This window comes from Somniosus microcephalus, chromosome 20 (genome assembly GCF_052327205.1).
Source record: "Somniosus microcephalus isolate GS21.2 chromosome 20, FLI_Smic_1.0, whole genome shotgun sequence".
Taxonomy (NCBI): domain Eukaryota; kingdom Metazoa; phylum Chordata; class Chondrichthyes; order Squaliformes; family Somniosidae; genus Somniosus; species Somniosus microcephalus.
Genome location: NC_141006.1, coordinates 4393925 through 4420748, shown reverse-complemented (window position 1 = coordinate 4420748; position 26824 = coordinate 4393925). Strand labels below are relative to the sequence as shown.

Sequence of the window (26824 nt, the reverse complement as noted above, 5' to 3'; positions counted from 1 at the left end):
GACGACAGCCGGGACGCAGCAGGCCCCCAACACCGCCTCATCTGATACCCACAGCGACACACCGACCCCTACGCTGGCCTCCGTTACGCTGGACCAAGCGAGACCGCACCAGCTGGCCCGGTCCACAATGGACATTAAGGTAAATGGTCACGAAACAATCTGCCTTTTTGACTCTGGGAGCACGGAGAGCTTCATCCACCCCGACACGGTGCGGCGTTGCTCTCTCCCAGTCTTGCCTGCACACCAGCGGATTTCTATGGCCTCCGAGTCCCAGTCGGCGGACATTGGCAGCTACTGCGTGGTGACACTCGTAGTAGACGGGACTGTGTACGATAATTTTAAACTTCTGGTCCTGCCCCACCTCTGCGCTGCCGTTCTACTGGGGTTAGATTTTCAGTGCCACCTTAAAAGTGTTACGATGGCGTACGGTGGACCCCTCCCCCCACTCACAGTCCGCAGCCAGCAGCTTCCAAATTGCCCGCCGCGCACCAGGTGCAACCTCGCCACACTCAGAGTCACCTCCCCCCCACTGTTTGCTAACCTCACCCCCGACTGTAAGCCCATTGCCACAAAGAGCAGGCGATACAGTGCCGGGGACAGGGTTTTCATTAAAACCGAAGTGGAGCGGCTCCTGAAGTAAGGGATTATTGAGGGCAGCACCAGCCCCTGGCGAGCTCAGGTTGTGGTCGTTAAGACCGGCGAGAAGCAGCGCCTGGTCATCGACTACAGCCAGACAATAAATCGCTACACCCTGCTGGACCACTCCCCCGCATAGCTGATATGGTCAACCAGATCGCGCAGCACCGCGTCTTCTCGACCATTGACCTGAAATCAGCGTACCACCAGCTCCCTATCCGCCCTGAGGACCGCCAGTATACTGCCTTTGAGGCAAACAGCCGCCTCTATCACTTCCTTAGGGTTCCCTTTGGCGTCACCAACGGGGTCTCCGTCTTCCAAAGGGAGATGGACCGGATGGTCGATCAAAATGCGTTGCAGGCCACTTTCCCATATCTGGACAATGTGACCATCTGCGGCCATGACTTGCAGGACCATGACGCAAACCTCGAAAAATTCCTCTGCACCGCCAAACTCCTCAACCTGACGTATAACAAGGAGAAGTGCATATTCCGCACAACCCGCCTCGCCATCCTTGGCTGTGTTGTGGAACACGGAGTCATCGGTCCCGACCCCGACCGGATGCGTCCCCTTGTGGAACTCCCACTGCCCCACTGCCTCAAGGCCCTGAAGAGGTGCCTAGGGTTTTTCTCTTATTACGCCCAGTGGGTCCCCTACTATGCGGACAAGGCCCGTCCGCTGATCAAGTCCACCTCTTTTCCCGTGACGGCAGAGGCCCGCTTAGCCTTCCACCGTATCAAGGAAGACATTGCCAAAGCCACCATGCACGCAGTGGACGAATCCATCCCCTTCCAGGTGGAAAGCGACGCGTCCGACTTTGCCCTGGCCGCTACCCTCAATCAGGCGGGGAGACCCGTGGCCTTCTTTCCACGAACCCTCCAGGGCCCGGAGACCAGACACTCCGCTGTTGAGAAGGAGGCCCAGGTTATTGTGGAGGCTGTGCGTCATTGGAGGCACTACCTGGCCGGAAAACGATTTACCCTGCTCACTGACCAGCGTTCAGTTGCTTTTATGTTTAACAACAAGCAGAGGGGCAAAATCAAAAACGACAAGATCTTGAGGTGGAGAATCGAACTTTCCACCTACAATTACGAGATCTTGTACCGGCCCGGGAAGCTCAATGAACCCCCGGATGCTCTAACGCGTGGCACCTGCGCCAGCGCGCAGATCGATAGACTGCGGGCCCTCCACAATGACCTCTGCCACCCGGGGGTCACCAGGTTCTTCCACTTCATCAAGGCCCGCAACCTGCCTTACTCCATTGAGGAGGTCAGGACCATGACCAGGAACTGCCAAGTCTGCGCTGAGTGCAAACCGCACTTTTATAGACCAGACAGGGCTCACCTGATAAAAGCCACTCGCCCCTTCGAGCGCCTGAGCGTTGATTTTAAACGGCCTCTCCCCTCCTCCGACCGCAATGTGTACTTCCTCAACATTATTGATGAGTACTCCCGTTTCCCATTCGCCATCCCCTGCCCGGACATGACCAGTGCCACGGTCATTAAATGTCTGAGTGACCTCTTCACCCTGTTCGGTTTCCCCAGCTATATCCATAGCGACCGGGGCTCATCGTTTATGAGCGACGAACTCCGTCAGTACCTGCTCGCTAGGGGTATTGCCACAAGCAGGACCACCAGTTACAACCCCCGGGGGAACGGACAGGTGGAAAGAGAGAATGCGACAGTTTGGAAGGCCGCCCTGCTAGCCTTAAAGTCTAGGGGCCTTCCGACCTCCCGCTGGCAGAATGTGCTCCCCGATGCGCTCCACTCTATTTGGTCACTGCTCTGCACTGCCACTAACGCCACCCCTCATGAGAAAATGTTTGTCTTCCCAAGGAAGTCCACATCGGGGACATCGCTACCGCCATGGCTGACGTCCCCAGGGCCGGTCCTACTGAGAAGACACGTGAGGACCCATAAAATGGACCCCCTGGTCGAGAGGGTCGACCTCCTCCACGCCAACCCCCAGTATGCTTACATTGCGTACCCAGACGGGCGGGAGGACACAGTCTCCATACGAGACCTCGCACCCTCGGGGGCCGCAGTAACCCACTACCCACTACCACCCCCCCCACGATCCAATATCCAACCCCAGCAGACGGCAGGCCTGGGCCCCGCGACCTGCTCGACACCTACGAGGACTACACACCAGTGCCCCAGCCTACGCGGGACTCGACGCCGGAAGCTTCACTACCCCTGCCGTTGCCACGTCGATCACAGCGGCAGACAAGACCACCGGAGAGACTCCAATACACTAACTTTTAATACACTTCACCCCGCCGGACTCAATTTTAAACAAGGGGTGAATGTGGTAAACCACTGTTTGTATTCCACTGTGTACATGCCTGTACATGTCTCGGCTGACTCCTCCCACGAGTCCAGGTATAAAGGTGACTGCTCCACAGTCCCTCTGTATTCTGGACCGGTCGACCACTCGAGGCACACCTTCATTCTCTTGTTAATAAAAGCCTGTTAGTTACTCGCTTAATCTCAGTCTTTTGAGTTATTGATAGCGCATCAATTAGCGTGTAAAGTTAAGGCACATGGGATTGGGGGCAAGGTATTGACTTGGATAGAGAACTGGTTGGCAGACAGAAAGCAAAGAGCTGGAATAAACGGGTCTTTTTCCGAGTGGCAGGCAGTGACTAGTGGGGTACTGCAGGGATCGATCCTTGGACCCTAGCTGTTCACAATATATATTACTGACCTAGACGAGGGAACTAGATGTAATATCTCCAAGTTTGCAGACAACACAAAGCTGAGTGGGTGTGTGTGCTGTGAGGAGGATGCCGAGAAACTCCAGGATGATTTGGACAGGTTGGGTGATTGGGCAGAAGCATGGCAGATGCAATGTAACGTGGATAAATGCGAGGTTATCCACTTTGGTGTCAAAAACAGGAAGGCAGATTATTATCTGGATAGCAATAGATTGGGAGAAGGGGAAGTGCAATGAAACCTGGGTGTCCTAGTGCACCAGTCGCTGAAGGTAAGCATGCAGGTGCAGCAGGCGGTTAAGGCGGCAAATGGTATGTTGGCCTTCGTAGCGAGAGGGTTTGAGTACAGGAACAAGGATGTCTTGCTACAGTTGTACAGGGCCTTGGTGAGACCACATCTTGAGTACTGTGTGCAGTTTTGGTCACCTTATCTGAGGAAGGATGTTCTTACCATGGAGGGAGTTCAGCGAAGATTCACCAGGCTGATACCTGGGATGGCAGGAATGACATATGAGGAAAGATTGGGTCGATTGGGCTTATACTCGCTGGAGTTTAGGAGAATGAGAGGGGTTCTCATTGAAACAGACTAGATGCAGGAAGGATGTTCCCAATGGTCGGGGAGTCCAGAACCAGGGGTCACAGTCTAAGGATAAGGGGTAAGCCATTTAGGACAGAAATGAGGAGGAATTTCTTCACCCAGAGAGTGGTGAACCTGTGGAATTCTCTACCACAGAAGGCAGTAGAGGCCAATTCATTAAATATATTCAAGGAGTTGGATATATTTCTTAAGGCTAATGGGATCAAGGGATATGGGGAGAAGGCAGGGACCGGGTACTGAATTTGGATGATCAGCCATGATCTCATTGAATGGCGGAGCAGGCTCGAGGGGCCAAATGGCCTACTCCTGCTCCTATCTTCTATGTTTCTATGTTTATGCTGTACCTACCCTGGGAGTGTTTGATGGGACAGTGTAGAAGGACCTTTACTCTGTATTTAAATCATTCTGTAACTGCCCTGGGAGGGTTTGATGGGAAATTGTAGAGGGAGCTTTACTCTGTATCTAGCCTGTGTTGTACCTGCCCTGAGAGTATTTAATGGGACAGTGTAGAGGGAGCTTTACTCTGTATCTAACCCATGCTGCACCTGCCCTGGGAGTGTTTGATGGGACAGTGAAGAGGGAGCTTTACTCTGTATCTGACCCGTGCTGTACCTGCCCTGGGAGTGTTTGATGGGACAGTGTATAGAGTCATAGAGGCATACAGTTATACAGCCCAGAAAGAGGCCCTTCGGCCCATCGTGTCCACGCCGGCCATCGGGCCCTGTCTATTCTAATCCCATTTTCCAGCACTTGGTCCATAGCCTTGTATGCTATGACATTTCAAGTGCTCACCTAAATGCTTCTTGAATGTTGTGAGGGTTCCTGCCTCTGCCACCCTTTCAGGCAGTGAGTTCCAGATTCCAACCACCCTCTGGGTGAAAAAGTATTTCCTCAAATCCCCTCTAAACCTCCTGCCCCTTACCTTGAAACTATGCCCCCTGGTTATTGACCCCTCTACTAAGGGGAAAAGTTCCTTTCTATTTACCCTATCTATGCCCCTCATAATTTTGTACACCTCAATCAGGTCCCCCCTCAGCTTTCTCTGCTCTAAGGAAAACAACCCCAGCCTGTCTAGTCTCTCTTCATAGCTGAAGCGCTCCAGCCCAGGTAAATCTCCTCTGCACCCTCTCCAATGCAATCACATCCTTCCTATAGTGTGGCAACCAGAACTGCACACAGTATTCTAGCTGTGGCCTAAATAGCGTTTTGTACAGCTCCATCATAACCTCCCTGCACTTATATTCTATGCCTCGGCTAATGAAGGCAAGTATCCCATATGCCTTTTTAACCACCTTACCTACCTGTCCTGCTGCCTTCAGGGATCTATGTACATGCACACCAAGGTCCCTCTGATCCTCTGTCCTTCCTAGGGTCCTAGCATTCATTGTGTATTCCCTTGCCATGTTAGTCCTCCCAAAATGCATCACCTCACACTTTTCAGGGTTAAATTCCATTTGCCACTGTTCTGCCCATCTGACCAACCCGTCTGTATCATCCTGTAGCCTGAGGCTTCCCTCCTCGCTATTTACCACTCCACCAATTTTCATGTCATCTGCGAACTTACTGATCATACCTCCTACATTCATATCTAAATCATTAATGTACACTACAAACAGCAAAGGACCCAGCACCGATCCCTGCGGTACACCACTGGACACAGGCTTCCAGTCACAAAAACAACCTTGGACCATCACCCTCTGCCTCCTGCCACTAAGCCAATTTTGGATCCAATGTGCCAAATTGCCCTGGATCCCATGGGCTCTTACATTCTTGACCAGTCTCCCATGCGGAACTTTGTCAAAAGCCTTTCTGAAGTCCATGTAGACTACATCAACTGCACTACCCTCATCCACACACTTGGTCATCCCCTCGAAAAATTCAATCAAATTGGTTAGACATGATCTTCCCCTGACAAAACCATGCTGACTATCCTTGATTAATCCTTGCCTCTCCAAGTGGAGACGAATTCTGTCCCTCAGAACTTTTTCCAATAATTTCCTTACCACTGATGTTAGGCTCACTGGCCTGTAATTCCCTGGTTTATCCCTACTACCATTCTTGAATAATGGTACTACGTTAGCTGTCCTCCAGTCCTCTGGCACCTCCCCTGTGGCCAGAGAGGATCTGAAAATTTGTGTCAGAGCCCCTGCAATTTCCTCCCATGCCTCACAGAGCAGCCTGGGATACAACTCGTCTGGGCCTGGGGATTTATCCCCACTATGAGGAGTTATATCTAACCTGTGCTGTACCTGCACTGCGAGTGTTTGATGGGACAATTTGAGGGAGCTTCACTCTGTATCTAACCCACGCTGTACCTGCCCTGGGAGTGTTTGATGGGACAGTGTAGAGGGAGCTTTACTCTGTATCTAACCCGTGCTGTACCTGCCCTGGGAGTGTTTGATGGGACAGTGTAGAGGGAGCTTTACTCTGTATCCAACCCGTGCTGTACCTGCCCTGGGAGTGTTGGTTGGGACAGTGTAGAGGGAGCTTTACTCTGTATCTAACCCGTGCTGTACCTGCCCTGGGAGTGTTTGATGGGACAGTGTAGAGGGAGCTTTACTCTGGATCTAACCCGTGCTGTACCTGCCCTGGGAGTGTTTGATGGGACAGTGTAGAGGGAGCTTTACTCTGTATCGATCCTGTGCTGTACCTGCCCTGGGAGTGTTTGATGGGACAGTGTAGAGGGAGCTTTACTCTGTATCTAACCCATGCTGTACCTGCCCTGGGAGTGTTTGATGGGACAATGTAGAGGGAGCTTTACTCTGTATCTAACCCGTGCTGTACCTGCCCTGGGAGTGTTTGATGGGACAGTGTAGAGGGAGCTTTACTCTGTATCTAACCCGTGCTGTACCTGCCCTGGGAGTGTTTGATGGGACAGTGTAGAGGAAGCTTTACTCTGTATCGATCCTGTGCTGTACCTGCCCTGGGAGTGTTGGTTGGGACAGTGCAGAGGGAGCTTTGCTCTGTATCGATCCTGTGCTGTACCTGCCCTGGGAGTGTTGGTTGGGACAGTGTAGAGGGAGCTTTACTCTGTATCTAACCCGTGCTGTACCTGCCCTGGGAGTGTTTGATGGGACAGTGTAGAGAGAGATTTACTCTGTATCTAACCCGTGCTGTACCTGCCCCGGGAGTGTTTGATGGGACAGTGTAGAGAGAGATTTACTCTGTATCTAACCCGTGCTGTACCTGCCCCGGGAGTGTTTGATGGGACAGTGTAGAGAGAGATTTACTCTGTATCTAACCCGTGCTGTACCTGCCCCGGGAGTGTTTGATGGGACAGTGTAGAGAGAGATTTACTCTGCATGGCAAGCATGACGTATGAAGAGAGATGGGGTCGATTTGGCTTGAATTCGCTAGAGTTTAGAAGAATGAGAGTGGATCTCACTGAAACTTATAAAATTCTAACAGCACTAGACAGACTAGATGCAGGAAGGATGTTCCCGATGGCAGGGGAATCCAGAACCAGGGGTCACAGTCTAAGGATAACGGGTAAGCCATTTAGGACTGAGATGCAGAGGAATTTCTTCACCCAGAGATTGGTGAACCTGTGGAATTTTCTACACAGATGGCAGTTGAGGCCAATTCACTAAATATATTCAAGAAGGAGTTAGATATATTTCTTAAGGCTAAAGGGATCAAGGGATATGGGGAGAAAGCAGGGACAGGGTACTGAATTTGGATGATCAGCCATGATCTCATTAAATGGCGGAACAGGCTCGAGGGGCCGAATGGCTTAATCCTGCTCCTATCTTCTATGTTTCTATGTTTCTATGCATCTAACCCGTGCTGTACCTGACCTGGGAGTGTTTGATGAGACAGTGTTGAGGGAGCTTTACACTGTATCTAAATCATTCTGTAACTGCCCTGGGAGTGTTTGATAGGACAGTGTAGAGGGAGATTTAACCTGTAGCTAACCTGTGCTGTACCTGCCCTAGGAGTATTTTAAGGGACAGTGTAGAGGGAGCTTTACTCTGTATCTAACACGTGCTGTACCTGCCCTGGGAGCGTTTGATGACACAGTGTAGAGTGAGATTTACTCTGTATCTTACCTGTGTTGTTTCTGCCCTGGGAGTGCTTGATGGGACAGTGTAGAGGGAGCTTTACTCTGTATCTAACCCGCGCTGTACCTGCCCTGAGAGTGTTTGATGGGACAGTGTAGAGGGAGCTTTACTCTGTATCAAACATGTGCTGTTCCTGCCCTGGGAGTGTTTGATGGGACAGTGTAGAGGGAGCTTTACTCTGTATCTAACCCATGCTGTACCTGCCCTGGGAGTGTTTGATGGGACAGTGTAGAACGAGCTTTATTCTGTATCTAACCTGTATTGTACCTGCCCTGGGAGTATTTGATGGGACAGTGTAGAGCGAGCTTTATTCTGTATCTAACATGTAATGTATGTACCTTTAAGGGAGAGAACTACTTTTTACAGCTCCTGTATACTGTAGTACCGGCAGTGACCACACCTGTATATAAACCCTGAGTAGAGATCTGTACATTTAGTTCTAGAGTAACCCTCATTCAGTAAACACCTGTTGAATCATTCCCTGCAGTCTGTTGTCTGATTATTGAAGGACACAACATTAAGATACACGGATCCAACATTGGCGACGTGGCAGATTCGAACCTACCTGCAACTCTGCATCACCTCCCAGGGATTCACTCCTGGAGAACAGTGGAAGGAGGTCGAGTCCAGAAGCACGGGCGTCGACCACAGGCAACCGCCCAGTCATCCAGCGGAGATTTGAGCATCGCAGGGGAGGCTGTCGAGAGCCAGGCTTGGCTTTGCAGTCACGGTGGTCCAGCGAAACGGGCTGGCAACAGGTACTGCGCAGACCCTTCCCGGGCAGCGGCGGGCTAGAGCCCGACCGATTGGCACAGAAAAAGGCCGAGCAGCGTCGACGGGGGAGAGAGAGAGGGCAGAGCACACAGGGCGCAGCCGGTGTTCAGGACCGAGCGGCGTCAACGGGGGAGAGAGGCGAGAGAGTGCAGAGTGCAGCCGGTGTTCAAGGGCCGAGCAGCGTCAACGGGGGAGAGAGAGAGGGCAGAGCGCACAGGGCGCAGCCGGTGTTCAGGACCGAGCGGCGTCAACGGGGGAGAGAGACGAGAGAGAGCAGAGCGCAGCCGGTGTTCAAGGGCCGAGCAGCGTCAACGGGGGAGAGAGGCGCGCAGGAAAACGCAAGGCGCTTCCATTGCCACGAGGACTGCAGAGAGCGGCGTTGGCAGCAGCGCAGGAGCAGCGCACGAAACCCACAGGGCATCGCCATTTGCCACGAGGACCGCCGAGAGCGGCGTTGGCAGCAGCGCGGGAGACGCCATTTTAAGCCGCAGCAGGGAAGAAAGGAAAGCGCGGGAGACGTCATTTTAAGCCAGTCTAACCACACCCAAAAATGCCGAAGAGTGGCAGTATCACAGCGTTCGACAATGAAGTCGAAGATTGGATGACATATGTCGAACGCATAGAAGTATACTGCAAGGCGAATGAAGTGCCAGATGACAAGAAAGCGCTGGTATTGTTGAATTCAATGGGTGCAAAAACGTATGGCTTACTACGAAACCTAGTAACCCCTGAGAAGCCAGTAGATAAGGATTTTGAAAACATAGTGTCAATCCTACAGGACCACTTAAACCCCACACCGCTGCTGATAGCAGAAAGATTTAAGTTTCACAAAAGGAACCAGCATAAAGCTGAAAGTAATGCTGAGTATTTAACGGAACTGCGCAAGCTATCGAAACACTGCCAGTTTGGAACGGGACTAGCAGATACTTTAAGGGACAAGTTTGTGTGTGGGCTTCAAAGTGAAGGAACCCAGAAACGGCTTCTATCAGAAAAGGATCTTACGTTGGACAAGGCTTTCAGCATTGCAGTATCACATGAAGCAGCAGCACGGGGCGCTGCAGAGATACAACGGAGACCGCAAGAATATGGCACAAATGAAATGTCATACGGAACAGTGAAGTGCTATCGCTGCGGCAGAACAACACACGACCATAATGATTGCTGGTTCAAGGACAAAGTGTGCAGACAGTGTGGAAAAGTAGGACACATAGCAAGAGTCTGCAGGTCGGGAAAGAAAACCAGCAGCAAGAAATCTCCACAGGAGAAGTACAAGAAGGTACATAAGGTGACGGAGAGTAGTTCAGACGAACAGAAGAGTGATACAGACTCCGGAAGCAAGGAGCTGGGTTGTCTGAAACTACATAATGTGATCAAAACGGAGGATCACCAAACTATCTGGGTCACGCTCAAGATAGCAGGAGTCCAAGTGAAAATGGAATTGGACACAGGATCAGCCCTAACAGTCATAAGCCGAAGGGACTACAAGCGGCTATTCTCACATATACCCTTGAGAGATACAAAGATTGTCTTGAAGACGTACACGGGGCAAAAAGTCTACCCCAAAGGAAAAATAAGGGTGAACGTTATATATGACAGCAAGGAAACACCAAAAATGCACCTATATGTATTGCCAGATGGAGGCCCACCACTACTAGGACGTGAATGGATCCGGAAGATACAGCTAGATTGGCATTCCATACAGGCACTGACTGTGGCTTACAAAAAGGACGACGACGTCACACCTGGGCAACTGTCAAAGATCCTAACTGACGTGAAAGAAGTGTTCCAGCAAGGACTCGGAACACGAAAAGGCATGACAGCGATGATTAAAATTGAAGAAAACGCAAGGCCAAAATTTTTTAAGGCCAGACCGGTACCTTATGCGATCCGCCCAGCCGTCGAAGCAGAGCTGGAGAGTCTGGAACATTCAGGTGTACTGTCCAAGGTAGACTGGAGCGAGTGGGCTACACCCATCGTCCCTGTGATGAAAAAGTCGTTGAGCAACGCGCCTGGGGAACCAAGGAAGGTTCGCATCTGTGGGGACTTTAAGGTAACAGTGAACCCGGTCCTTCACACCGTACAATATCCACTTCCGCGGATTGAAGATATTTTCGCCTCGCTATCTGGAGGGAAACGCTTCACTAAGATTGATCTGGCCCAGGCATATCTGCAAATGGAGGTAGAAGAAGCATCAAAAAATACCTCACAATCAACACCCATAAAGGTCTCTACCAATACAACCGGCTGGTATTCGGGGTAGCATCAGCTCCGGCTATTTGGCAGAGGGCAATGGAACAAGTCCTGCAAGGGATCCCAGGGACCCAGTGTTATTTGGACGACATCCTGGTCACGGGCGAAAATGACAGTGATCACCTCGCCAACCTGGAGCAGGTGCTCACTAGATTGCAGGAATATGGACTCCGAGCTAACCGCCCCAAATGTGAGTTTTTTAGAAAACAGATCTCGTATTGTGGCCACGTTATCGATAAAGAGGGGTTACATAAGTCCCCAGAGAAGATTGAGGCAGTAGTCAAGGCTCCAGCACCGGAAAATGTGTCACAACTGAGGTCGTTCCTCGGGCTGGTAAACTACTACCATAAGTTCTTGCCAAATTTGTCTACAATACTACACCCACTGAACACCCTACTGCAAACTGGGGTGCCATGGAAGTGGAGTGACGAATGTAGACGAGCTTTCCAGAAGAGCAAAACACTAATCACATCGAAAGAGGTATTGGCCCATTACAACCCGGCATTACCAATTCGGTTGGCATGTGATGCGTCACCCTACGGCATTGGAGCGGTGCTGTCGCACAAATTCTCGGACGGCTCAGAGAGGCCAATAGCCTTTGCGTCACGATCACTAACCTCAGCCGAGCGTAACTACGCCCAGATTGACAGGGAGGCCCTCAGCCTAGTGTGGGGAGTGAAAAAGTTCAATCACTATCTGCACGGGCAGAAGTTCACCTTGCTGACTGACCACCAACCACTTGTCTCCATCTTTAATCCAAAGAAGGGCGTTCCAGTGATGACTGCGCAACGGCTACAAAGATGGTCCCTTTTTCTAGGGGCGCACCAATATGAAATCGAGTATAAGGGCACGAAACAGCATGGAAACGTTAATGGGCTATCACGCCTGCCACTGCCTACTGCGGAGGAAGCACCAGCAGTGGATCCTGTCGAAATATTTCATTTGACTATAGTTGAATGCTTGCCAGTAACTAACGCTGGTATAGAGAAGGAGACCCGAAATGACCCGACACTGTCTCGGGTATATGATTTGACGGTGAAGGGATGGCCAGCACCTGGCGAGTCACTGTTGCCAGCATTCTCACCCAGAAGAGAACAGCTGTCAGTATGCCAGGGGACCTTGATGTGTGGATCCCGAGTGGTAATTCCACCCAAGTTAAGGGAGAGAGTGCTCAATGAGCTTTACGAAGGTCATCTTGGAGGGGTGAAAATGAAAAGGCTTATGTGTGGTGGCCAGGGATCGATCAGCAAATCGAGGACCTGACAAAGAGCTGCTCAGGGTGCCAGAAGGTCCAAAATACACCACCACATGCCCCTCTACACCCATGGGAGTGGCCCTCATCTCCATGGCAACGGGTGCATAGTGATATTGCTGGTCCATTCATGGACTCAATGTTTTTAATAGCCGTGGATGCGCACTCTGATGTGCCTTCAATAACTCAAAGACAAGTTTAAGGATTCAACTAAAGGCTTTTAATCACTAAGAACATTGCAGCATTACAGGTCTTCCCACATCGGGTTCGTCTGGTAGGAATGACTCATACAGCTTTTGAGACCTTTTTTATGGCAAAAGACAGGGGCGTAGCCAATACACACAATAGGAACAAAAGGGGGCGGTTCACACAATACAAGCAGGTAAAACACATGGGCTGATGAAGGCATATATTTCATCACATTCACCCCTTCTACAGATTTAGTCTGTCCGGGGGTGTGATAGTCCTTCCTGAATGTCGCAACAGTACCTCGGGTTCCGACCGGGAGTCCGTGGTGCCCTCCTGGGCATACCCATGTGCTGGGGTTGTTGCAGGTACTGCTGGGGGTGGTGAGGATACCTCTGGGGATGGTGGAGGTTCTTCTGGGGGTGGTGGTGATGGGTCGTCGTCGTCGCTTCCTGCCGAGGCGAGGCCCTTTATGGACACGGTGTGTTCACGCCCGTCGGCGTGCTTGACGTACGCGTACTGTGGGTTTGCGTGGAGTAGGTGTACTGCCTCCACGAGGGGATCCGTTTGGTGGCCCCTCACGTGCTTCCGTAACAGGACTGTCCCTGGGGTGGAGAGCCACGAGGGTAGGGATACTCCTGAGGTTGATTTGCGGGGAAAAACTAACATCTTCTCGTGGGGAGTGGCGTTAGTAGCAGTACACAGTAGCGACCTTATCGAGTGGAGTACGTCTGGGAGGACCTCCTGCCAGCGGGAGGTGGGGAGGCCTTTAGACCTTAGTGCTAAGGTGACCGCCTTCCACACTGTCGCGTTCTCCCTCTCCACTTGCCCATTAACCCGGGGGTTATAACTAGTGATCCGACTCGTGGCTATCCCCTTCGACAGCAGGTATTGGCGCAGTTCATCGCTCATGAACGACGCCCCCCTGTCAGTGTGGATGTAGTTAGGCATGCCGAACGTGCAAAACAGGTTGCCGAGGCACTTGATGACCGTGGCACTGGTCATATCTGGGCAGGGGTAGGCGAATGGGAAGCGGGAGTACTCGTCCACAATGTTGAGAAAGTACACATTGCGGTCGGTGGAGGGGAGTGGTCCCTTGAAATCTAAGCTCAGGCGCTCGAATGGCTGTGTAGCTTTGATCAGGTGGGCTCGGTCGGGCCTGAAAAAACGGGGCTTGCATTCCGCACAAGTGCGGCAGTCCCTGGTCATAGACCGGACCTCCTCGATGGAATAGGGCAGGTTACGGGATTTTATAAAGTGGAATAGCCGGGTGACCCCCGGGTGGCAGAGGCCATTGTGGAGGCCCTGTAGCCTGTCCCCCTGGATGCTGGCACACATCCCTCGTGATAGGGTGTCGGGGGATTCGTTGAGGGCCCCCGGTCTATATATTATGTCGTACTCAAACGTGGAGAGTTCGATCCGCCACCTGAGAATTTTGTCGTTCTTGATCTTCCCCCTCTGTTTGTTGTTAAACATGAAGGCTACCGACCGCTGGTCGGTAAGCAGGGTGAAGCGTTTGCCGGCTAGGTAGTGCCTCCAGTGTCGCACTGCCTCCACTATGGCCTGGGCCTCCTTCTCTACCGAGGAGTGCCTGATCTCGGGCCCTTGGAGGGTTCTTGAGAAAAAGGCTACGGGCCGCCCATCCTGGTTAAGGGTGGCTGCTAAAGCAAAGTCAGACGCATCGCTTTTGACCTGGAAAGGGATGTTTTCGTCCACTGCCCGCAGTGCGGCCTTCTCAATGTCGTGTTTAATGCTGTTGAAGGCGGCGTGGGCCTCGGCCGTGAGCGGGAAGGACGTTGATTTCAGGAGGGGACGGGCCTTGTCGGAATAATTGGGGACCCATTGGGCGTAATAGGAGAAGAACCCCAGGCACCTTTTCAGGGCCTTGGGAGTGTTTGGTAGGGGTAGCTCCCGTAGGGGGCGCAATCAGTCGGGGTCCGGACCGATTTCCCCGTTTTCCACCATGCAGCCCAGGATACAGAGGTGCGTGGTGCTAAAGACACACTTATCCTCGTTGTAGGTGAGATTGAGTCTGAGGGCGGTTTTCAGAAATCTCGCGAGGTTCGAGTCGTGGTCTTGCTGGTCATGGCCGCAGATGGTGACGTTGTCTAGGTATGGGTAAGTGGCTGTTAACTGGTTCTCATCAACCATGCGGTCCATCTCCCGCTGGAAGACCGAGACTCCGTTCGTTACCCCAAAGGGGACTCTGAGGAAGTGGTAGAGGCGTCCGTTCGCCTCGAAGGCGGTGTATGGACGGTCCTCCGGCCTAATGGGGAGCTGGTGGTATGCCGATTTTAGGTCGATGGTGGAAAACACCTGGTATTGTGCGATTTGGTTAACCATATCCGCTATGCGGGGCAGAGGGTAGGCGTCTAGCTGGGTGAATAGATTAACCGTCTGGCTATAATCTATCACCATCCGCTTCTTTTCGCTACCCTTAACTACTACTACCTGGGCGCGCCACGGGCTGGTACTGCATTCGATGATACCTCCCGCTTGAGCCTTTCTACTTCAGACGCAATGAACCGTCTGTCCTCCCAGCTGTACCGCCTACTCTTGGTCGCTATGGGTCGCCAGTTGGGTGCGAGGTTGGCGAACAGAGAGGGCGGCTTGACCTTCAGGGTAGCCAGACCGCACACTGTGAGGGGTGGGTGGGACCCACCGTAGGTAAGCGTGATACTTTGGTGGTGGCACTGGAAGTCCAGACCCAAGATCACGCTCACACAGAGATCTGGCATTATCAATAGTTTAAAATCTCTGTAATCATTGCCTTTTACCGACAACATAACCGCGCAGAAACCTGTAATTTTTGAGGTATGAGTCTTATTGGCCATGGCGATTTTGCCCTGTGTGGGGACTATCGTTAGTGAAAGTCGTTTTACCAGGCTAGGATGAATAAAGCTTTCGGTGCTCCCGCAGTCAATCAAGCATTTAACCTTGTTCCCGTTTACCTCTATGCCCATCATCGATTTAGACAACGGATGCGGCCTGGATTGATCCACTGTGATCGAGGCCACCAGTGGGTCCTGGAGGTCCGTGTAGTTGGGGCAAGATGGTGGACTCCATGAGGGTGGACAAGATGGCTTCCAAGATGGCCGCTCCCACGGCGCGCACGCAGCGATGGTGGAGTTGGAGGCGGGGTTCCCTCTGCAGACTTTGCTGAAGTGTCCTTTCTTCCCGCATTTAAAACAGGTGGTGCCCTTCGCTGGGCACAGATGCCTGGAGTGTTTGTCCTGGCCGCAGAAGTAGCATTTCGGGCCCCGATGCATCGCGGCAGTAGTGGGGCTCCTGGGTGGAGGCTGGGGCTCCGATGGTGCTGGGCTGGCCTGAGACCTGGGAGGTGAAGATGGCTTCCAAGATGGCGGCCCCCACGGCGCGCACGAGGCGGAGTGGGCCGCGTGGCCTGGGGAGCAGGATTCCGAGTTCTTCTGGGCCATATCCAGCGATCGTGCTATATCTATAGCCTGTTTTAAGTCCAGTCCCTCCTTTTCAAACAGTTTCTGCCGAATGTAATTTGAACTGAGGCCCGCAATAAGGGAGTCTCGAATCAGCTCCTCCGTGTACACGATGGCAGACACGGCCTTACAGTTACAGTCTCTGCCCAGTACTTTTAGGCTTATTATAAAGTCCTCTAGTGACTCACCATGCCGCTGCGTGCGAGTAGTCAGAAGATGCCTGGCGTACACCTCGTTTATTGGCCGCACGTAGTGGGCCTTCAGAATGGTGCAGGCATCCCCGTAGCTGGTGGCATCTTGGATGAGAGGGGAGACCCGATGGCTCACCCAGTTTCGCAGGATTCCCAGTCTCATGTCTCCGGTAGCGGTTGCGGCTGCGATGGTGGTGGATGAGTTTGCAATGAAAAATTCGAAGCATTGGAACCAGTGTCCGAACTGTGTGGCTGCGTCTGAGGCATGGGGGTCCAGATCCAAGCGCTCTGGTTTCAGGAGTCGATCCATCCTGGTGTTTTAGTGATTAAAATTGATGTGCCTTCAATAACTCAAAGACAAGGGCCTAGAAATTCGGTTGGCTTTGCGCCCAGTTTTCGCCCAAAGAGGGCTTTTGCGCCACTTGTTAAACTTCCCCCGATATTCAGCGGTGCGGTAATGGCGGCATTAGCCAGTAGCACTGCGCCGCCACCGATGACGTCATCGGTGTGCGCAGTGCCCCGCTACTGCCCCGCTACCGGCCCGACCGCCATATTGAGTTGTGGCCGCCTCTTCCGCGGCGGCCGCAAACAGCGACCAGAAAACGGGGCCTACCTGATGCGGTAGTGGGGCGAGTTAAGGCGGAGGTGCGGCCGGCCGCTTTTTCGGCGGCCGCCTGCCCGCACCTCCTTCCCCGGCCTCCTCCACCCCCCCCCCGTGGCATTGCCGGCTGTTTTCCGGGAGCCCGGCACTTCTCCGTGGTGCCGGGCTCATTTGCCGGCACTAGCGAGCGGCGATCGCGCTGTTGCAGGCACCTCCCCCTTAAGAGAGGGAGGAAGGCCTGCAGTACCGCAGCCTGCCGCTCCGCAGCGGGTGGCGCTGCGGCACTTAGCGCGCCGATATTCAGTTTCAGCGCCCCAAGCGGGGGCGCCAAAACCCTTGATTTGCGGCCAGCTTCGACTTGGGGCGCTGAAACTGAATATCCGGCGGGCGCAAGTGGCTCCGCGCGCAGCGATAATTTCTGGCCGCAAGCGAGCTGGCCGCCCCAAAGTCAATTTCTAGCCTAAGGAGTTTAAGGATTCAACTAAAGGCTTTTAATCACTAAGAACATTGCAGCATTACAGGTCTTCCCACATCGGGCTCGTCTGGTAGGAATGACTCATACAGCTTTTGAGACCTTTTTTATGGCAAAAGACAGGGGCGTAGCCAATACACACAATAGGAACAAAAGGGGGCTGTTCACACAATACAAGCAGGTAAAACACATGGGCTGATGAAGGCATATATTTCATCACACACTCCAAATGGCCTGAGGTCATCAAAATGTCCTCCACCACCACGGAGAAAACTATTGCAGTCCTACGGAACATTTTTGCCAGGAACGGCTTGCCAGAACAGATTTGCTCCGACAACGGACCATAGTTTGTGTCCGAAGAGTTCTGGAGGTTCTTGAAAAAGAATGGGGTAAGGCATTACACATCCGCCCCGTATCATCCAGCCACAAATGGATTGGCTGAGAGGTTCGTACAAACCTTTAAGAAGGCAATAAAGGCTATGTACAATGACAACATTCCGCTGCAGCACAAGGTGGACAATTTCCTGTTCGCCTACCGGAATGCGACACATGCAGTCACCAACCAGGCCCCAGCCATGATATTCTTTAACCGAAGGTTAAGATCTCGCCTGGATTTGCTCAGACCAAACGTATGAAGAGATGTTGAGAGTAAGCAATTCCAGCACATCCATGAGAAGCCAACAAGGAGCTTCAATGTAGGGCAACCAGTCTTGGCCTGCGACTACCGAACAGAAAAATGGCAGCCAGGAACAATATGCACACGGCAGGGCCCACTAATGTACACAGTGGACGTTGGGGAGAGCATCGTGAGATGCCAGGCTGACCAGATCCTAGAGTCACAGGAACAAGTCAACCCCATGCCTCGCCCATACGTACCTGGTGATGAACCCGACGTACAAGTCGCATTTACCCCAGAAACAGTAGCATCGGAAGCTGATGAACCAACCGACGACAGGGGGCCAGGATCGCCTCCGCGCCAAGAGCAAGACACTCGGGAAAGGCGCTATCCAGAAAGGATCAGGAAGCCTCCCCAAAGACTGAATTTATAAATAGACTATTTTCAGCTAATGTTGCATGTTAAAAGTGTTAATTGTAATTAGTTTGATATTTAATTGTTAAATGAGTGTTATGGTACTGTTAATCTAAAAGGGGAGGAATTGTAATGTATGTGCCTTTAAGGGAGAGAACTACTTTATACAGCTCCTGTATACTGTAGTACCGGCAGTGACCACACCTGTATATAAACCCTGAGTAGTGATCTGTACAGTTAGTTCTAAAGTAACCCTCATTCAGTAAACACCTGTTGAATCGTTCCCTGCAGTCTGTTGTCTGATTATTGAAGGACACAACATTAAGATACACGGATCTAACATAACACGTGCTGTACCTGCCCAGCAAGTGATTGATGGGACAGTGTAGTGGAAGCTTTACTTTGTATCTAACCCGTGCTGTACCTGCTTTGAGAGTCTTTGGTTGGACAGTGTAGAGGGAGATTTACTCTGTGGCTAACCTATGCTGTACCTGCCCTGGGAGTGTTTGATGGGACAGTGTAGAGGGAGCTTTACTCTGTATCTAACCCGTGCCGTACCTGCCCTGGGAGTGTTTCATGGGACAGTGTAGAGGGAGCTTTACTCTGTATCTAACCCGTGCCGTACCTGCCCTGGGAGTGTTTGATGGGACAGTGCAGAGGGAGCTTTACTCTGTATCTGACCCGTGCTGTACCTGTGCTGGGAGTGTTTGATGGGACAGTGTAGAGCGAGCTTTACTCTGTATCTAACCTGTGTTGTTCCTGCCTGGGAGTGCTTGATGGGACAGTGAAGAGGGAGCTTTTCTCTGTTTCTGACCCTTGCTGCAACTGCCCTGGGAGTGTTTGATGTGACAGTATAGAGGGATCTTTACTCTGTATCCGAACCCTGGGGGTGTTACGATGGGACAGTGTAGAGGGAGCTTTACTCTGTATCTAACCCGTGCTCAACCTGCCCTGGGAGTGCTTGATGGGACAGTGTAGAGGGAGATTTACTCTTTCTAACCTGTGTTGTACATGTCCTGCGAATATTTCATGGGTCAGTGTAGAGGGAGCTTTGCTCTGTATCTAACCTGTGTTGTACCTGCCCTGGGAGTATTTGATGGGACAGTGTAGAGGGAGCTTTACTCTGTATCTAACCTGTGTTGTACCTGCCCTGGGAGTATTTGATGGGACAGTGTAGAGGCAGCTTTACTCTCTGTCTAATCCGTTCTGTACCTGCCCTGGAAGTGTTTGATGGGACAGTTTTGAGGGAGCTTTACTGTATATCTAACTCATGCTGTACCTGCCCTGGGATTGTTTGACGGGACAGTGTAGAGGGAGCTTTATTCTGTACCTAACTCATGCTCTACCTGCCCTGGGAGTTTTTGATGGGACAGTGTAGAGGCAGCTTCACTCTGTATCTAACCCGTGCTGTACCTGCCCTGGGAGTGTTACGATGGGACAGTGTAGAGGGAGCTTTACTCCGTATCTAACCTGTGTTGTAACTGCCCTGGGACTGTTTGATGGGCCTCTGTTGAAGGAGTTTTACTGTGTATCTAACCCGTGCTATACATGCCCTGGGAGTGTTTGATGGGACAATGTAGAGGCAGCTTCATTCTGCATCTAAACCGTGCTGTACGTGCCCTGGGATTGTTTGATGGGAATGTGTCGTGGAAACTTTACTCTGTATCTGAGCCGTGCTGTACCTGCCCTGGGACTGTTTGATGGGACTGTGTCGAGGGAGCTTTACTCTGTATCTAAGCCGTGCTGTACATGCCCTGGGAGTGTTACGATAGGACACTGTAGATGGAGCTTTATTCTGTATCTGAACTGTGCTGTACCTGCCCTGTGAGTGTTTGATCGGACAGTTTAGATGGTGCTTTGCTCCGTATTTTACCTGTGTTGTACCTGCCCTGGGGGTCTTTTTTGGGACAGTGTAAAGTGGGTTTTACTCTTTATCTTGACCCGTGATGTACCTGGCCAGGGTGTGTTTGATGGGACAGTGCAGAGCGAGCTTTACTCTGTATCTAACCCGTGCTGTCCCTGCCCTGGGAGTGCGTAATGGGACAGTGTAGAGGGAGCTTTACTCTGTATCTGACCCGTGCTGCACCTGTCCTGGGAGTGTTTGATGGGACAGTGTAGAGGGAGCTTTACTCTGTATCTAACCCGTGCTGTACTTGCCCTGGGAGTGTTTGATGGGGACAGTGTAGAGGGAGCTTTACTTTGTATCTAACCCGTGCTGTACCTGCCCTGGGAGTGTTTGATGGGACAGTGTAGAGGGAGCTTTACTCTGTATCTAACCTGTGCTGTACCTGCCCTGGGAGTGTTTGATGGGACAGTGTAGAGAGAGCTTTACCCTGTATCTAACCCGTGCTGTACCTGCCCTGGGAGTGTTTGGTGGGACAGTGTAGAGGGAGGTTTACTCTGTATCTAACCCGTGCTGTACCTGTCCTGGGAGTGTTTGATGGGACAGTGTAGAGGGAGCTTTACTCTGTATCTAACCCGTGCTGTCCCTGTCCTGGGAGTGTTTGATGGGACAGTGTAGAGGGAGCTTTACTCTGTATCTGACCCGTGCTGTACCTGCCCTGGGAGTGTTTGATGGGACAGTGTAGAGGGAGCTTTACTCTGTTTCTAACCCATGCTGTACCTGTCCTGGGAGTGTTTGATGGGACAGTGTAGAGGGAGCTTTACTCTGTATCTAACCCATGCTGTACCTGCCCTGGGAGTGTTTGATGGGACAGTGTAGAGGGAGCTTTACTCTGTATCTAACCCGTGCTGTACCTGGCCTGGGAGTGTTTGATGGGACAGTGTAGAGGGAGCTTTACTCTGTATCTAACCCGTGCTGTACCTGCCTGGGAGTATTTGCTGGGACAGTGTAGAGGGAGCTTTACTCTGTATCTAACCCATGCTGTACCTGCCCTGGGAGTGTTTGATGGGACAGTGTAGAGGGAGCTTTACTCTGTATCTAACCCGTGCTGTACCTGGCCAGGGTGTGTTTAATGGGACAGTGCAGAGGGAGCTTTACTCCTAACACTCGGTACCTTATGTGGGAATGTGATTTTTTTCCATCATTGATACTTAGATTATTGTGCATACAATTCACAGGATCCATCCCCAGCCCCTTTGAAAAGGGTCCTCCTGTCTTACTAATACTGCTGATTGAAATGTTGCTCTTGCTGTTCTTCCAGGTGATTGTGTGGGGTGATTATGGTCGGCTGGACCACAAGTATTTCATGGGAATGGCCCAAATCCTGTTGGAGGAGCTCGACCTTTCCACCCTGGTTACTGGCTGGTACAAACTTTTCCCCACTTCGTCTCTCGTGGACTCCACAGTGGCTCCAATCACTCGCCGCCTCTCTCAGTCTTCGCTAGACAGTGGCTCAGGCCCAGCCGGCCATTAAAGGTCTCAGACGACAGGACCAGAACGAGTGCATATCATCAGAACGCCAAGAGGTGGCTGTAAATACTGTACGTGCAATTCAACCAACCGCTGCTATTGCTAGTCTTTGTCATTTTATTTATTTTCATTGACCTTGGAAGTATAAGTAACCGCTGCAATCATGTGCACTCATTCAAGTAGCTGGGGAAGTAGCTTTTGTATGTTGGAGGGAGATTGTGCAGCAGAGAGCCTTCCCCCACAGCAGTTTGAAGACAAACCTTCCTGTTTCTGATAGCACACACAAGACAACTAAACCCACCAAAACCTGAAGAATTTGGCAACAATCACCTTAAACAGGCAAAGGGATGGTCAGGGGAAGCCATGATATTCAGACTGTAGCGAAAACGACCCCAGGAGTAGATTGATCGGCAGATGTCGCTCTGCACTCTGTCACCACTGCTATCAGGTTTCCTTACTGGGTTACACGGCTCCCTGTTGTTGTCAAGAAGCCCCAGCCAGATCCAATTCCTTTGGCTTTACTCATAAGACTATTGCGCGTTTGCTTCAATTTAATGCGTTCGGAATGTCCCTGTAATGGTTCTCTCTCAGAAATGGTGGAAGATGTTGGCATTTCGGCCACTTAGCAAGTGTGTTGACCCTTCTTACCAGGACAGTATTCCTTCTTGACCCCGCATTGTTTCAAGTAACAATCCCACGATCCCAACTAAGCCTTACCAAATGTCTCTGAGCATGAGTACCCTCCTATCGAATGAGGTATGAGAAGGCATGTTGAATACCTTTGTATCCTTTGCACTGGCACAGACACCCGTCCTTTGGCACCCTGAACCCTGATAACCAGCTATGTTTCACCCTCCTACAGACTTCCAACAGGCTACTGAGGTAAGATCTCAGGCACGACAAAGCACAGAGCTTATTCCAGGCGCTGCGCTCTCAATGAAGTTGTCATGGCTTGACTGAGACCTAGTGCACAGTCCCAGCCAACCCAGCAATCTCTTCCTCTATTTCCCACTCCTTCTCATTGCATCCTAGAAAATACGCAACAATGGACTTTTGCATGTTCTTTCCATCTTAAACTTTGTTGACTTCAAAAGAATACACGCTGCAATAGTGTATGTTCTGGAGATATGGAACTCTGACCAATGGATTTTGGCGACAGGCAGCCAAGGAATCAGAAGGGCTACTGTTTTTTTTTCTTCAATGAGCTGCACTGTGGGCCTTAGATCCAGAAAATCTCCCAAACTGTCGGTCAAACACAGGGATATTACTTAGCGCTGTCTGTTCAAAAGATACTGAAACCAGCCTTGTTCCAAGTAACGCAAAAGTTCCAAGAGAGTGAAGATACCTCTCGTGCTGTGATTCAGGCCCAGTCACAAACACTGCCCGCCCCACATGCCCCAGAAATGAGCTATTCCAATCACGGACTAGCCAATGAAGAAACAGACCTGGAGCCATTCCGACCCAGGGGAGAAACTAAAAGTTCATGTTAGCAAATTGTTAAAAACATTCTAAATCAGTGTCAGTTTCCTCAGTGGCGATAATGAGGCCAGACTGGAGAGTTCACTGGGAGCTGAAGAGATGGTGCAACCTGCACCCACGAACATACCAGGGGCAATGGATTTCACAGCACCCTAAAAGATGAGAAATTGGACACTTCATGTTACCCAGCGTCTTTCAGGAAGACGTGGGCCTAGATCTGGCCAATGGCTGTCAACCTTCACCATCTGCGGATCCGAAAGGAACAAGGGCCATAATGACTATTAACGGTGGGTCTCTGAGAACCGTGAGGTAAAGTGAAAGGTGATTGGACACCACCAATAAAAAAAGAAACTGGAATAAGACATAAAATCTCAAAGGTAAGCACTTTATGGTTTTGCAGCTGCTCACACTCACCTCCTGTGGAAATCCATGAAGAACTTGAATGGCATCATTGATGAGGAATTCAAGGATCCAAAGATCCAGTTCCCTTCCTCCACCTTCACCTTCAAGATTCCATGGACTCAGAGACTTGACAATGGGCCAACTGATAAGGTACGATTAAATGTGATATTTTGTGTAATTATGGCAGAAATGTAGCACTGTCACTCATGTAGCTGTGATCTCAGCATGTTTTCACATCACTGCAAAAGAGCACGGCCAACTCAGTGTTGGTTCTTGGATCTAAAAGAGGAAAGGTGGACTATGTTAGGAGGTCTTTCTGGCCAAGACACGATGGACCATTGGCTGTTGTCTAAAACAGACCAACTATGAACTGAAGTCGCAAGTGTTTGGACAATTGGATAAATGTCAGGGGAGGTGGGGAATGGTTACCATTATCTGTCTTGCCAATGTTGAGGTGCTGCAGCACAGCAGGATAGACGACTCAATCATCAAAGGAAAACTGCATCCCTTGTTTCAAAAGATGTCCATGGTATTCACACGTTGATGGGAATCATTCTTCATCTAATGCATGGAAGCTGTTTTGTGCATTTTTCCCTGTAGCAAGGCTGGGACTGAAAACCAATTTTGTACGAGCACTGAGATGGTTTTTTAACAAGAAGAACTTTATGCAGTTTTATCATCAAATTAAGATCCAATTCATCAGATGTCTTACTGTTAAAAGGGCATTTCCTTCCTGTATAAGTAACGTGGTTTTACTATCAAACTGTCAGATGTCTCAACATTGGTTTGATATAATAATTAATGACTGTCTTGTAGAGTTTGGTCAGAATATGATGCACTTATTGTTAGCCTTGATTGCACTGTCTTTGTGAAGTATATAAAGTGCATTAAGCATCTCTATATTGTATATTAATGTGACATTTTCAATCAGAATGCTAACCGATAAAAAGAGACAAACCATCTTTTGGGGGCCTCCATCAGTGTTTGAAAAATAAATGTTCAATTGATGGGATGTTTAGCTTTCCAGCTTCATGAAATGTCGTTCTTCTTAATCTTCCGGAATTTTCTCGGCCCCACTCTCTTAAATGTGATGACTGCACTTTGTCCGGGTGTCTGAGCTCAGATAATGTTTTAGGACTGCTCCACAATGATGGGCATCACAGCTGATCCAGTTCCTGCCCTTCCCTGAACTCTGCACACCTTCACACCTTCTGGACCAAGTTCAACCCCCCTTCCTTTCTTAGGAACACCAAAGCTGGTTGGCATGTCTCCATTGTCACCCCACGAGATCAGCTAGCTTAGAATTGATCAGGGACCAAACCTGCCACCTCCCTGGTCTAGGTGCCTCAGATAGTCCATTGATCCACCGAAGCACAGGGGAGTTTGAAGTGGGCAGTGTAAGAATTGTTATGAAAGTAATGGAGCCCAGACATGCACCTAGGCCTCAACAAATGGAGCAGGCCCTGTCTGCCTCTCTAGCTTCAGTTGTGTCTGTTGACATTGTCTTGTTGTACAGAGCAGCACTGATCTGACCTCTCACCTAGGATCATCATGCAGAGAAAAAGTTGAGAAAATAATTTTTTAAAAACTTAAAATTTAAAAAAATGTTTTCTTCTCTCACTGTGATACGGATTTCATTGGAACCTTTTTTTCATTCATTCATGGGATGCGGGTGTCGTTGACAAGGCCAGCATTTATTGCTCATCTCTAGTTGCCCTTGAGAAGGCGATGGTGAGCCGCCTGCTAGAACCGCTGCAGTCCGTTTGGTGAAGGTGCTCCCACAGTGCTGTTAGGGAGGGAGTTCCAGGATTTTGACCCAGCGACGATGAAGGAACAGCCGATATATTTCCACGTCAGGATGGTGGGGAACTTGGAGGTGGTGGCGCTCCCATGCGCCTGCTGCCCTTGCACTTCTAGGTGTTAGAGGTCATGGGTTTGGGAGGTGCTGTCAAAGAAGCCTTGGTGAGTTGCTGCACGGCATCTTGTAGATGGTACACACTGCAGCCACGGTGTGCCGGTGGTGGAGGGAGTGAATGTTTAAGGTGGTGGATGGGGTACCAATCAAGCGGGCTGCTTTGTCCTGGATGGTGTCGAGCTTCTTGAGTGTTGTTGGAGCTGCACTCATCCAGGCAAGTGGAGAGTATTCCATTAGCATGGAAGTGGCGGGGCGGGGGGGGAGGGAGGACAAAAGATGGGGAATAAATTCAAGGGAAGAGAAAGCAGAACTGAGGTAGGGGGAGAACAAGACACTAACCCTTTCACAAGGCTTTTATGTTGAAATACATGATTCATATTTTCTACATATATTAAATGTCTAGATTTCTGCCATCTCTGCTTCTACTAAGTCATCCAGAGACCTTTAAAGAGTTTCAACTTGGCAACAAAAACTCTCAGGACAGTTCTTATTGTAATAACTGACCCAGAGGGTCTGTACTTCAATATGAGTGCATTACTGATCTGACCCGAGATTGAAAACTAGGAGGAGGGTTGCAAGGTATCAGAACCCAGGGTCCAAAACACTTAGATAAAGCGCTCAAGAAGAAATCAATGGGGGAAGGGAGAGGAGTCGTCTCAGGGGTTTAGGTTCCGATCCTAAACAGGATGGTGGGTTGAATCTCCTCTTTCCTGGGTCTGAGTCTTTTGGGAAAGGAGTTGTCACAGTCTTAATCCCGGTGGGTAGGCTCGAGTGTGTGGTGCAAAACTGCCTGATATTTGTTATGAATTGGCAATGGATAGATAAGATCATCAAGGGCATAACTGTCTGAGGATTGGGTTAAGAAATATTGATGGGCAGAGTAAAGGGGCCTTCACTCGGCACATGGCCATGATCTACCTAGTCCAGGGGTGCTTGATGGTGACACAAGACACAAAACTGGGAACAGATGCATCATTCCCCAACTGTCCCGCAGGGTCTGCCAAGAGATCTTTAATTCTTTTTATTTCTGACACCCACACAGACTGCAGCAGTTCAAGAAGGCGGCTCACCACCACCTTCTCAAGGGCAATTAGGGTTGGGCAATAAATGTTGGCCTTGCCAGCGACGTCCACATCCCATGAATGAATAAATCATTTTTTTTTAAATATTCGACAGGCAAATTGAATTGAACAAACAAGGAGGCGATACCCTTTTGCTGAACGTTATGGTATTATCAGCTGGGTTTCTCTGCAGCAGACCAGCACACCCTGCAAAATAGGCAACAGACTCAGCCAACTATTAGAATGGGTGCGTGGAGCTGCAATGGCTTTGACTGGCCTGTAAGAAATCTCCATTTCCCTGATCCTATCTTCCTTGGTGTTGATGCCATCAATACTGATGGTTAGCTGATTAATGAGGACGCAATCGTGGCTGAT

The 26824-nt window shown here is 50.6% G+C and overlaps 1 protein-coding gene and 1 pseudogene across 1 annotated transcript in view; one reads left to right on the top strand and one right to left on the bottom strand.

Moving 5' to 3' along the window:
• The window catches only part of rims3 (regulating synaptic membrane exocytosis 3), a 480949-nt gene extending 455396 nt beyond the window's left edge, over window positions 1-25553 (top strand). Inside the window, exon 8 of the mRNA XM_085962301.1 lies at window positions 21384-25553. Within this exon, the coding sequence (XP_085818427.1) occupies window positions 21384-21596 (213 nt within the window). The 3' untranslated portion in view covers window positions 21597-25553. The remainder of the gene's footprint in view (window positions 1-21383) is intronic.
• LOC147103035 (uncharacterized) lies at window positions 19875-21307 on the bottom strand (annotated as a pseudogene).
• Window positions 25554-26824: the final 1271 nt, after the last annotated feature.